This window comes from Orcinus orca, chromosome 11 (genome assembly GCF_937001465.1).
Source record: "Orcinus orca chromosome 11, mOrcOrc1.1, whole genome shotgun sequence".
Classification (NCBI taxonomy): domain Eukaryota; kingdom Metazoa; phylum Chordata; class Mammalia; order Artiodactyla; family Delphinidae; genus Orcinus; species Orcinus orca.
This window is the reverse complement of record NC_064569.1, coordinates 18,006,455-18,019,858: the sequence shown is the minus strand read 5'-3', so window position 1 is coordinate 18,019,858 and position 13,404 is coordinate 18,006,455. Positions and strand designations below refer to the sequence as shown.

The 13,404-nt window shown below is 33.6% G+C and overlaps 1 protein-coding gene across 20 annotated transcripts in view; it reads left to right on the top strand.

Annotated features, from left to right (window-relative positions):
- C2CD5 (C2 calcium dependent domain containing 5) overlaps window positions 1–13,404 on the top strand; it is an 82,435-nt gene that overhangs the window by 23,461 nt on the left and 45,570 nt on the right. For 19 of the 20 annotated variants that reach the window (XR_007470039.1, XR_007470038.1, XM_033430245.2 and 16 more), the window contains 2 exons: window positions 3,135–3,220; window positions 10,775–10,883. Coding sequence is in view for 18 of the 20 variants with exons in the window: in XM_033430245.2 (XP_033286136.1) it covers window positions 3,135–3,220; window positions 10,775–10,883 (195 nt within the window). In the remaining 2 variants the exon portion in view is untranslated. Of the gene's footprint in view, window positions 1–1,292; window positions 1,485–3,134; window positions 3,221–10,774; window positions 10,884–13,404 lie in introns of all 20 variants that reach the window. The other variant, XM_049694176.1, reaches the window with a different exon arrangement.

Sequence of the window (13,404 nt, the reverse complement as noted above, 5' to 3'; positions counted from 1 at the left end):
AATTAACTTACAAAAGAGCTATTATTCTCATGTATTTCTACATTTATAAGCTGTCGCTAAATTAATCATTTTGTTTTACTATAACTATTCAATACCTCAATCGCATATTTATAGGATATTAACAATTTTTAGTTGTTTGGCCTTATCATGGGTCCCAAAAATATCTTCGAATACTCCTGAGGAGCATTGCTATTTCTCATGGAGATTTAAAGTGGCAAAATTATGAATGTTCTAAAGTTCCTAGAGCTGTAGTTCAGCATGTATTTCATGATAGATTAGTTGTTTATGATTGATTTATTATAGGTAAATTGGAGAGCCAAAAAAATAGAATAAAGTTAATAAAACTTAGACTGAGAAAGTTGTTTTTCTGTTTGTAGTTAAAGCTATCACCCACCTTCAGATGGGTCTTCAGATGGGTTTTTAAAAAATTTCATATTGATTTAAATATTTTTATAGAGTCTAATTTTTGACATTTTACAAGGTTTTATTTTCTTTTTTTTTCAAGTATTCAACTAGTAGGAGTGGAATTTTAGAATTCTAGTGTTAGGATATTGATGTGACACCTGACTCAAGCCAGTTTTTACTTTTTTTGGTCAGGCTTTTTGCCATGTATGTTTTTTGTGATCCAGAGGGTATTTCTTTGGCTCTTAGGTACTCAAATCTTTGTAAATATAAACAGTACTGTGATAGGATTTGCGTATTTAAAATTTTAGAGGAAAAAGAAAATCATTAATGTACATCTCAAAGATGGACAGAAAGAAGTTAATATATTATTTATTTAAACTTAATGGCGACTATCTGCCTAATGTGGTAGCAAGTGTTGATTTTTTTTGAATGGGTATTCAATTAAAATACTCATAAGTGGTATGTTTTAGTTAATAACATTTGAAGAACTATACTTTTACCACTTTGAATAAGTTTTTATATTTGAGACAACAAATTTCTGGCTTTAAAAAATGTGGTACATTTTAGCTTTACACAGCCTTAAGCAAAAAATGGCAGGAAAGTCAGCTAAAAGTAATTAGAATGGCATAAAATCCTATGTTAGTGATTTAAAAATTTTTAATGAGTGCAGAGTTTGTAAAGGTTTTGTTGAATTTTAGACTCTGCCTTTTATTTATATTATGTTGAAGAGATGATCTTGCTGATGACTTCATATGCTTACTTGATTTGTGTATGCATTTTACAGTTCATTTCTACTGTTATGTTTTGCTTCATCATTGCTTTCCTTATCCTGCATTTTCTGGTCATCTTCTGAATCTGCAACTTTTCTCTGCTACTTTCCTCCACAGCACCTTACCCACAGGGGGCTAGGATTTACCTGTGTCCCAGCTCCCCCTCTCTCTCTTGTGGTTCCCTTCATCTTAAAAAGTCCTGTCTTCTCCTCTCGGAATCTAGCCTTCCCCCTCATCCTTCTAGCCTTGTCAGCCCAGTTCTGAGGAAAAGTGTTTCTTTCAGTGATGAGCTGTTCCTGGCTGCTTCTGGTAGGATCATATTATGTCAGCTTTTTAATCCCTTTATTTTAAGTCATCTTTGAAAAAATTAATTATTTCATACCATATAGAAGTATTGGGTATTTTACACAGGATGTACTCTTATTTTTCTTATTGGCAGACAGAGTTTAATGGTTAGAATTATTATGAGGACATGATTGAGGATTACTTGATGGATAATTATGAATATTCTGCTAAAAGAATTTTATGTATTAAAAATTATATGTCTAAGGACACGTAGATCTGCATATTTCCAATAATTTTTAGATTCTCATTACCAGAGTTTCTGTTTTAGATGCTTTATTTTCTTTCCCTTCACACCAACTCCATTCATGTTGGACCTATACCATCATGTTGCTAAACCATATGGTTACATTAGTAAATTATTCTGTTTGAATCAGTTTAAGTCTCATTTTGGTGATATTCTTTCATTATCCATTTTTTTTCTGTCCGTTACATTAATTTTCAAGTTATTCTGCTCTATTTTCTGATATTTCATTTATCTCTACAAAATTACGTTTTATTTTATGGCTTTCAATATGCTTCATATAAAAATCTTAGTTTCATTTCTGTGTTTAGTATTGTATAGTCTCTAAAAATTACATTTAGGTTACTACAAGAAAAATACATTTCTTTTTTATTTTTAAAGAACAGAATGGGACTATACACATGCTAACTTTTGTTTCCTTATCCAAGAACAGCTAAAAATGTAAAAGTAAATTAGTTCCTTTTTTAAGTCATTGTACATAGTAAATCTGCCTGCATGTATCTTCAGTTTTAAAAGGTGGGACTAAACTATAAACTCTAGTTTGTAGAGTACTGGCTTCTCACCTGTCCCCTGCTTTCTATAATTCTTTGACCATAATTGGTCTATTAGTATTATCAAAAGAATAAACTAAGATAGGGAAAGAAATTTAAAATTAAGCCTTTAAAAAAATACATCTAAGAGCTTGGGAAATGTAATTCTTTCATCCATGACTGTGTACATTTGTGAGGTGTCTATTATATGCCTCTGGTTTTTTAAAAAAACTCTTTATGTTAATTTTTGCAAACGAGTGTTGAAAACTATGATATGACTATTAATACTGTTTTGTCATGAATGTTATGTTTAGGAATGGGAAATTATCAGAAAATAGATGTGACTATATTTCAGAATTGCCTGAAATTATTCATGCTCTTTAGAGAATTTTAGAATATTTTAGATAAGCCCAATTAGTGCTTTTTCTCTCTATATATTTACTTTTAAACAAACATTTAATTTTCTCTTATTTCTTTTAGTACTCTTAAATTGTTAGCATGGTATAAATAATTGGTATTATATTGATTATTTTTATTAGAAGATTCAACTTTTAAAATTGAATATTATATAAAAATTTATCACCTTAATATGATTTTATAAATGATTTTTAGAACAAATTAAGTCCAAAGCTTGCTGTGATCAGTAGGACTTTGGCATCTTGCTTCTAAAGAAAACTTTGTGAATAAAAAAAGTAAAATATGTGCTTAGTTGCCATCACAAATACTTTAAATGTTTGGATTCTTTTTAACAGATTTTGACTCATGATATTTATGAAGATGAATGCAATTAAACTGTTTCTCTAGTTGTTTTTTGGTTGTTATTTATGTACTGATGTTCTGTAGGAATGGGAAGTGGTAGTGCTGGAAAAGAAGGGGGGCCCTTTAAAGCTCTGTTAAGACAACAGACTCAGTCAGCATTGGAACAGAGGGTAAGAGTCACTCAACATTCTTTATTCTTACACTGTTAATATGATTTTATTATCATGCTTCCATGTACTTATAACTTATTTTTATAATTTTATAATAAGTTTATTTTATAAACTTGTTTTTATAAACTAGTTTTGGTCATGTATCTATAATACTGTAATTTCAATCCAAAATATATTTAAGGTATCAGAGTAATTCATTTATGAATAATTACTTTTAATTTAGAATAATTCTATAAATATTTTTGTTTTGTCTTCCAATATTATATTAGAAATAATTTATTTGGAAATATCCATTGAATGATGAAATCATTTCTGATTTTACATTAAAGTTATAGTATGTAAAAGAAAATAGATAATTTTCTAGAAAAAATTTTATTGATGTTATATTAAAAATAATTCTTTAGTATATTAATATATTTATTTTCTGAGATGATTTTTATCATTGGCCAATGTCCTGGGGTTAAGAAATGCAGATTCCATATTTCTACAGATTAACATAGATAATGTGGTTGTTCAGTATGTGAATACATCACTTTTAATTACTATAAATTTGTTTTATTAAATATGTTGTATGGAACAATGAATAGTTAAAGTTTTGGGATGATTTTCTCTTTTTATTTTTTTCTATAAACTTCATTGCTAAGGGAGGATCACCTCATAGGTTCTGTAGGAGGCGGGTATGTTTCTGAACCTGTGTAAGAACCTATTTCATGTATCGGTAGCTTTTGTAGTTTGAATCTTGATCATTTAAATTTTATTTAAGCTGTTAACAAATGTTGCCAGCTTTTTTTCTTTTCATAATGCAAAGTTTTCTTTTTTTAATTTAATAGCACTATGAGGCTCATTTTTTTTTCTACTTAACTAATACAGTGCATGATTTTATATGTCATGTCAGTTATTTTAAGGCACAGTTCCATAGCTTTCATTATGTCTGATTTGGAAGTTATAAGCGTTTACAGAATTTTCTTTTACATGTTCCATTTTATACTAGCATTAAATTAAAATAAAAGAAACATAGTGAATGGCTGTAAAAGGGTGTATTTATAAACCAAAGGTATTTCTTTTCTAGAGGTTGACTTTTGAGAAGAGTGTTTTTCAGATCCTATTATTATAAACAGTACAATAAGTAATTTTTTTAGACTTTCTTTCCTAGTGCTGAAAGTATCTGTGTACGCACTGTTTGCCTTTTAGACGAGGCTCCAGAGAACAGAGCTGAACAAACAGAGCGATGGGACTTTAGCAATACCTAGTTCTTTGCCTTATGCTCTGTCAGGCAGCAGTTGCCTTTCAGCTACTCTCACATCTGGCAGGCATACCAACCAGGCCATCAAGTAGCCCACCTAAACATTCAGACTGTGCATTGAAACCAAACATAGACTAACAACATGGGGAAGAAGGTCAAATAAAGGTGTGTGTCACTTACAGTTTTTAGGCCAGAGAGCTCTTACCGCCTCCCTACTCCCAGTTTTACACTCTCTCGAGTCCTGTACACTAGGAATATTTCCTGTAATCTAATTACCATCCTAGAATTCACAGGAACAGAAAAACTTGAGTTGCCTTGACGTTTGCTATAATGAGATTTTGCTTGTATGTTAAGCCCATGACTTAACTCTCTGTACTAAGAAGTTTGAAGAGCACCTAGCTTTAAAACAAAAAAAAATACTAATCAATGAAAATTGTTTTGGATTTAGTTTGGATAATATTTATGTTTCCAAATATGCTTTCAAAAATTCTTAAAATTTTGGACACATTAACATATTGGGCATACATTACTAGATAATCCTCGTGGCATTAACAGCAAAGGTGTGGAGAGCTACAGTTTTCATTTACAACTTTATAAAGCCTCAATTGGCAATATATTTACATTACCGAACCTTGCAGTGGCAGTTACTTGAATATGTGAGCCTCCCTCTCTACCCTGTGTACGTAATAATAGAAAAAGCATTATCTTGTTTGGCTTTCCCATTTACCTGTGGTTGCCATTAGTATGGGAAAAATATGTACAGAAGTATGAAGAATTCTCCCTGTATGTGTACAGATATGCCTTAACTCTGCCAAGTTGAACACTCGATCAAATTGAACACATGATCTACTTATCATTTTATATATTCATTTTAAAATACTCATTTCTACCCCTTGCTACCTTTAATAAATTATATGGCTTTTTTTTCTTATGGAAAAGAGAAGCTTTATTTGTCCATCATTTTTTTATTTTATGAGTTATTCAAGTAGCAGTTCTCAAAAATAAAAGTGTTATTATTTTTTTTCTCTCACAAAAGCATTAAAAAATAAGTTGACAAGATCTTGGTAACAGGTATCAGATTACTGGAAGATGAGAAATAGAGATAAAACTTTTATTTAGATTTAGGTTCTGCCTATGAACTGTTTGCTGTAAAGCAAATAGATTTATTTTTTCAATATGATTTTTTTTTCACTTGTAAGAAAAATGAAGTTACTTTTTAGATTCCGGGATGTATATTTTTCTTCAATAAAGAAACCTAATTGACTTAGTTTAACCTAGTATTTCCCAAATATATTTTACCATGGAGTCTTCCATTTAAAGAAAGAAACTTTCTTTAACTTTGGGAAACTTAGATGTAAAGCAAAGTCTTTTGACAAATTATCATTTTAGAAGTGGGGATAAAATTATATAATAAATCATAGTAGGAACCTGGCATGGAGTTTTATATCTAGAAAGTTTACTCTGGTGTCTTGAGATAATAAAAAGAATCTCTGATTTCAAAAAAAATTGCTTAAATATCTTCTAAGAAAAATCCTATTTAAATCTTAAAAAAAAAATCCATTTTGTTCTCAGAATTTTCAACTAGCCTGTCTTTGAGCACATGCTGTTAAATGATTTATGCTGCATGTACTTGGCTTATGTCAAAGTATCAACATATGAAGTCTTATCTAGGCTCCACAGGGCAAGATTTTTTAAATGTATGTATGTATGTGTGTATGTATGTATGTATGTATGTATGTATTTATTTATTTATTTATGGCTGTGTTGGGTCTTCGTTGCTGCACATGGGCTTTCTCTAGTTGCAGTGAGCAGGGGCTACTCTTTTTTTTAAAAAAAATTTATTGTTGTATAATTGATTTACAACATTGTATTAGTTTCTGCTGTACAGCAAAGTGAATCAGTTATCCATATACCTATATCCACTCTTAGATTCTTTTCCCATATAAGCCATTACAGAGTATTGAGTAGAGTTCCCTGTGCTATACAGTAGGTCCTTATTAGTTATCTAATTTATATACAGTAGTGTGTATCTGTCAATCCCAATCTCCCAATTTAAACCTCCCCCCTCCCTTACCGCCCGGTAAACCATAAGTTTATTTTATACATTTGTAACTCTATTTCGGTTTTGTAGATAAGTTCATTTGTAGCCTTTTTTTAGATTCCATGTATAAGCAATATCATATGATATTTGCCTTTCTCTGTCTGACTTACTTCACCCAGTATAACAATCTCTAGGTCCATCCATGTTGCTGCAAATGGCATTATTTTGTTCTTTTCTATGGTGGAGTAATATTTCATTGTACATATATACCACATCTTCTTTATCCATTCCTCTATCAATGGACATTTAGGTCGCTTCCATGTCTTGGCTATTGTAAATATCACTGCAATTACCACTGGGTTGCATGTAGCTTTTCGAATTATGGTTTTCTCTGGGTATATGCCCAGGAGTGGGATTGCTGGATCATATGGTACTTCTATATTTAGTTTTTTAAGGAACCTCCATACTATTCTCCATAGTAGCTGTATCAGTTTGCATTCCCACCAACAGTGCAAGAGGGTTCCCTTTTCCCCACACCTTCTCCAGCATTTATTGTTTGTAGATTTTTTGATGATGGTCATTCTTACCTGTGTGAGGTGACACCTCATTATAGTTTTGATTTGCATTTCTCTCATAACTAGTGATGTTGAGCATCTTTTCATGTGCTTTTTAACCATCTGTATGTCTTCTTTGGAGAAATGTCTATTTAGATCTTCCACCTATTTTTTCATTGGGTTTTTTGTTTTTGTTTTTTTAATATTGAGCTGCATGAGCTGTTTGTATATTTTGGAGGTTAATCCCTTGTCGGTTGCTTCATTTGCAAATATTTTCTCCCATTCTGAGGGCTGTCTTTTCGTTTTGTTTATGGTTTCCTTTGCTCTGCAAAAGTTTTTAAGTTTCATTAGGTCCCATTTGTTTATTTTTGTTTTTATTTCCATTTCTCAAGGAGGTGGATCGAAAAAGATCTTGCTGTGATTTATGTCATAGCGTATTATGCCTACGTTTTCCTCTAAGAGTTGTATCGTATCCAGCCTTACATTTAGGACTTTAATCCATTTTGAGTTTATTTTTGTGTATGGTGTTAGAGAATGTTCTAATTTCCTTCTTTTGCATGAAGGTATCCGGTTTTCCCAGCATCACTTATTGAAGAGACTGAGGGGCTACTCTTGGTTGCGGTGTGTGGGCTTCTTATTGTGGTGGCTTCTCTTGTTGTGGAGCACGGGCTCTAGGCGCGCGGGCTTCAGTAGTTGTGGCACGCAGGCTTAGTAGTTGTGGCTCGCGGGCTCTAGAGCACAGGCTCAGTAGTTGTGGCACAGGGGCTTAGTTGCTCTGTGGCATGTGGGATCTTCCCGGACCAGGGCTCGAACCCGTGTCCCTTGCATTGGCAGGCGGATTCTTAACCACCAGGATATTTTTAATATAAGGGCTTTCCAGAGAAAATGTCTTCTGTAGTCCCTGGCATTCCCATCTGGACATTGAAAGCAGGGTGTGCTTGGGCTGATCTTAAGGAGGCTGTCCTTTTCAGTGAAAGAGAACCTATAGATTCATCAGGTATAGTAACGGACTAGAGATTAAGATCAATTCTTTAACTCAGTGTTTTAACCAGAAATGGCAAGAAGCCAGGTGATAAAGTCTGTGGTTCAGAGAGAACCTAAGCCCTCTTCATCTCAGTTTTTGACCTGAAACACGGAGATGATAGTACCTTTGTCTCAGGGTGTGGGAAAGATTGTGAAGCATAGTTTTAAGCTACTGTGCGTAGGACTGGCACGCTGTAAGTGCTCCATAGTAGTCATTGGTGATGGTAGTGGGAGGATAGGTATTTAACAGTCAGCTGAGATACTGGCAGTAGCTCTTCTGAGAGAATTGTCTGAAGATGCAAGTTTGGGTTGATTAATGATGTCATTTTAATTGTAGGTTAAATTTTGTGTGTTAAACTGAGGGAGTGTGCTGGATGAACTGGGGACAGTTAGGACAGAGTTTAAGTTGGTAACGTGGGTCTCCGCCTCTTTGGGCAGCCATTCCCCTACATTTTCTGCTGTGACCGGCTCTAGAGTGATGCTTTCCCTCCTGTCCCTTTATCCCATCTTCTGAAATCTGGGGAGAAGAGTCAAAGAATCCTGAATAGAGAAGTCATTTAGGTTCATTTTTTTCATACTTATCTGAAATCTTATATGCAGATGGTTTCCAGCATGGAATTTACCTAATTTATTTCTCAATTTTTGGTGGAAGTACTGTTTTCCATTTAGCTTACAAAATTTTCATTTTCAGTGTCTCTTACCCAGAATATTTAAAATGTTAACTATCAAGATTAAGTGTAAAGTGTTTTTTTATACTTGGCCACAGTAGTTTGAGGAAATTTAAAAACTTCCGTATTCTTAAAATTGAAAAACCTTAGAGATCTAACTTATTAGGTAAAATACTAAAGTTTCCAGTAACATAAGCTTACCTGTACATTCCTCATTTAAAACTTATATTTTAAAAAATTTAGATGGAAATAAGGAGCTATCTTGACTAACCATTTTATAATACTTTTAAGTAAAATTCTCCTCCCGTCGTCTCCCTTCTCTTCCTTTTCCTCTTCCTATCAGCTGGGCCAAACCTGTCCACTTCCATTGACTGTTTTTTTACTCCTTTTTGTATAGCCTAGGTTTTTCTTGCCCTTGTTAAAGATTACTTTTAAATTCGAATGAATTTATTTCTAAATATGTATGTGTGTGTATGTACACACACACATGCACACACATATTTTTTAATACTGTATCTCATGAGTTATTGAGGTGTGCAGGACTGTTTGCCTCTGTGGTAAGTGGCTCCAAGTTGCTATGCTGTGTGAATTGTGCTTTGGTCAGTTCGTATTCTCCATGCTTTAAGCAGACAATCAGTAATCTTGCTGTTTTTAATGTGCCTGCTTCTAGTAATATTCTTTATCTCCCAGCTTTTATTTGCTGCATTTAATCTGCTGTGGGTCCAGAAAAAAAGATACCAATAGATTTTAGAATATGTTCCTAACATTATACATTTATAATTACCATATATCATCATATGAATATGGTCTGTGGGGATCTCTTATGAATGAAGTACCTGAAGTTTAGTACTTGGAACTAACAGTTCTTTTGACTGTTGAGGGCCCTGTTTTGCTTATTTTCCAGTTCTCAGTTATGTTCTGAATAGCTGAGGCTACTGGTAAGTGACTTCTGGTTAAGTGAGCTACATTAATCTTGCAGCTAGACAGGTTGGATATTAAGTTTCCCTTACTTGCATCCAATTTGTACAACGCGAGAGGCTTCTGTATTTGGGCAACCACAGGAACTCCCCTTTCTTTCTGGGTGTTGTTTCAATGAATTTCCTTTCTCTGCTTTGCCATTTCTATCTTGCATGCTTCTCTTTGTCTCTAAATTGACAAGTTTGATATCCTTGAGAGAGAAGGGGAGAATAAAGCCTAAAAGAACTTGTAGAATTTTATTGCCCGCCTTACTGTCATCTGCATACCTCTCCCCTTTCTTAATACGCATTTATGTTTTTACATTTTTTTCCTGCTGCCCCCATGTTAATAGAGAAAATAATCTCACACAATGATTCTCTGCCCACCTGAACTTGACATTGGCTCTTCTCTTCACCTTTCTATGTAGCTCTTAACCTGATCTGCTCATCTCTGTCTCCTCCTCCCTGAGTCCCACATTCTTTTCCATCTCCTGCCCCAGACCTTCAGAGTCTTTACTGGTAGCCCGGGATAGGGTATGTGTGTTGAGGGATAGTCTACGCCCACTGAGAAGTAGATGTGGGGTAGCGGGGCAGGCAGATTCCCCCCCGCCCTCCTGTCTCATTGCCACCTTGCATCAGAATAGGAGATTGCGAGGAAGGAAGAGTGTGTTCAAATACCTTTTTTTGGGGGCCATGCCGTGTGGCTTGTGGGATCTTAGTTCCCCGACGAGGGATTGAACCTGGGCTCTCAGCAGTGAGAGCGAGGAGTCCCACCCACTGGGCCGCCACGGAAGCCCCCTGTTCAAATATCTTAATTTGGAACTCTGAGAACGTTTTTTTTCTCATTTAGAATTGATAAAAAGAGTGTTCGGACTTTGTATAACATGTGGGAAAATGGATTTAGAGCTCTAACATCCAAGAAAACTTTTAATTACAAAGCATCTGTAATGCATAATTGGTAGCCTTTTGTAAGGGGTAAATTCATTTCCTTATGGCAAGCTTTTTAATAAGCACATTTTTTGTACTTCACACATGGTCAGTTGTTTTCTTCCCCCGTTCTTTCTACTAGGAATTTCCATTTTTTACCTTGACGGCGTTTCCTCCTGGATTCCTCGTGCATGTCGGGGGAGTTGTTAGTGCACGCTCTGTGAAGCTTTTGGATCGTATCCACAATCCTGGTATGTTCTTTAGAAGTTTGTTTTCGATGTTTCATTTACTTACATTGTGATTATTAACATTGATTTTTATAATTTTTTAAGCCAAATCTATCCAGAAAGAAGAATGACAAAGAAAGTATGAACTGACGCACGTTGCTCTAAAATATTTGCAGTAATCTTAATTAAAAATAATTAAACTAAGTATATATTTTAGTTACGTTTGTATACAGAACAAATCTTGATTCATCTTTGGCCAAGGTGTATCACTTTGAGGGAATCCTTAAGTCACTTTTGAGTCAGCTATTATTTTCTTTGACCCATGCAGATAACAAATTTTACAATTTGATCATTGTGGCCATTAGCTTAAGATGTTAATTCTTTTCACTAGCAATAATTCTTTATGGATTTTGAGTAATTTCCTTATTCATAAAAGAAGTATTCTTTTAAAATGTAATTGTAAACATTGTGTAGAGTACCTTAAGAGTTTAAAAAAGGCAACTATTCTCTTTGGGTCCTTGGTTTCTTTTATGTAGCTATTTGTTCCATATAAGTGAACAAGAAAAAATAACAGCTCACTTCTTTAAAACACGGGGTCTTGATTATAAAAGAGAAGAGGCATGGAAGTCCTAGTAATTTCAAGCCCTTGGACTAAAAATGCTTTGATGATTTTTCTAAACCTAAAATAAGCATGATAAGTATGGTAGGAACTTTCCTATGGACTCTGTTCTCACATCTCTCATTGACTAGATGCCCAATAACTTGCTCAAATCACTTATTATTTTGATGACATACCTTAAACCTGAAGTTATATTAATATTCTTACTTGGCACATATCAGATATGTTTTTGAAAATTTTAAATTGTCACTTGCAGTAACCTCTTCCTGGGACTTGTACTGACAGCTATATAAAAGAGAAAAATGCTTTGAAATTATTGTATGCAAAACACAAATAGTGATTTTGAGGATACAGAGCATTACCATTCTTTTAGATTTTTAAGAAATTTAATCTGTGTCCTATGGTTTGATGTCATTTGAGTTAAGCAGAATGGAATTTTTCTAGACCCTGAACAGGATTTCAGAAAAGCAAGACTAGCTAGGATTATTTAACTCTAAAGCTGAGCAAATACATCTTTTAAGCACCAGTCTTCTCTTTTTCTTCTCTGGTTTATTTTTTTTTCCCTGTTCCTTACTTTTTGAGTCAATCTAAGATCTTATCTTCATGTAGTATTTGCGTATTCTGCAGTAATTAAAAGGCATGTTTAGACTGAGGCCAGTTTACTGGATTGAGACCTTGAGGACTATGCCAAGTTTCATATCTATCTGTTTAGGAACTTGAATTATTTGGAAAGTGCAAGGAAATACTGAGTTAATACTTGACATTAACTGGGTGACCCAAGGCCAAGTTACCTGTGTTTCTGTGGACCCTTGACTCAAATATTTTGATAGATGGCACCTACCCATGGATCTAATAGCTCCAAAAATTCAGGAATATATTCAGTTGTTGGTGATGTCTTCTGTTTATTGAAAACATTTTGATGTCATCATTGCTTCCACATACTCTGAGTAAGCTGTAGAGTCTGGGAGAACAGATGAAGGTTACTTAACTAAGTTTAAGTAGAGAGCCATATTTTACATGGCATTACTTAAAAACAACAACAACTGCTTTTGGGGGTTTTCCATACTTGCCAGTTTATTCTAGCTGTGTAAGAAATGTAAGAATCCAGACCCAGGGAAGAAAACACAAATCCTTCCTTATTACAGAATATATTTTGTGTATTGTAACTACAGCTCATCCATTCTCTTCCTTTCCTTCTCTATTAGAATATTTTTTCAATTCACATGGAGAAATTCTCAGTTACTAATGTTTTATTTCCCAGAAGATTGTGGGCATATACATATAAATACTTTAATGTTATGTAAGTTGTATTTCAGTTTTGTTTTATTTTCAGTTAAACACAAATCAATTACATAGTCTAATGGTAGAGTTATTATATTATTTTGATATAGTTATCACATTCTTTGCATTGTGTTTTTTGTATGTGTATGATGCATTAAAAAGGAACATTTGCTTAACATTTTCTTAATCTCCAGGCCCCTTAAATAATTATTTATGAAAAAAATTTTAATTTTGAAAAGAGCTGAATGTTAAAACTCAGTTAGCATCTACCATAATGATGATGTATTAATTTTATGACACTGAGTTACTCTGCCGAGAGAAAATTATGATGGATGAGGTGCATGTGCTAATGTTAAAAGTGCTGTATTGGACTCTCAGATGAATCTTGCAGCTATTTTTTGACTAGTGAATATGGGAAATTTTCTTTTCACACTGAGTGTAAAAGGAAAAGTCTTATTTTAAAATCACAACCACCTACTATATGGGTTGTTATTTTGGAGTTATTTCCTTTAGAACTTCCTCTTTTTAAATATTAAGCAAACAGGGTCATACAATAAGGGAAAGAGTGGGGTGGTTTTGAAAAGGTAATTATCTTTAATTAGACTTTAGTTAATGTTAGATTATGATAGCATGTTCCTTCTTCTC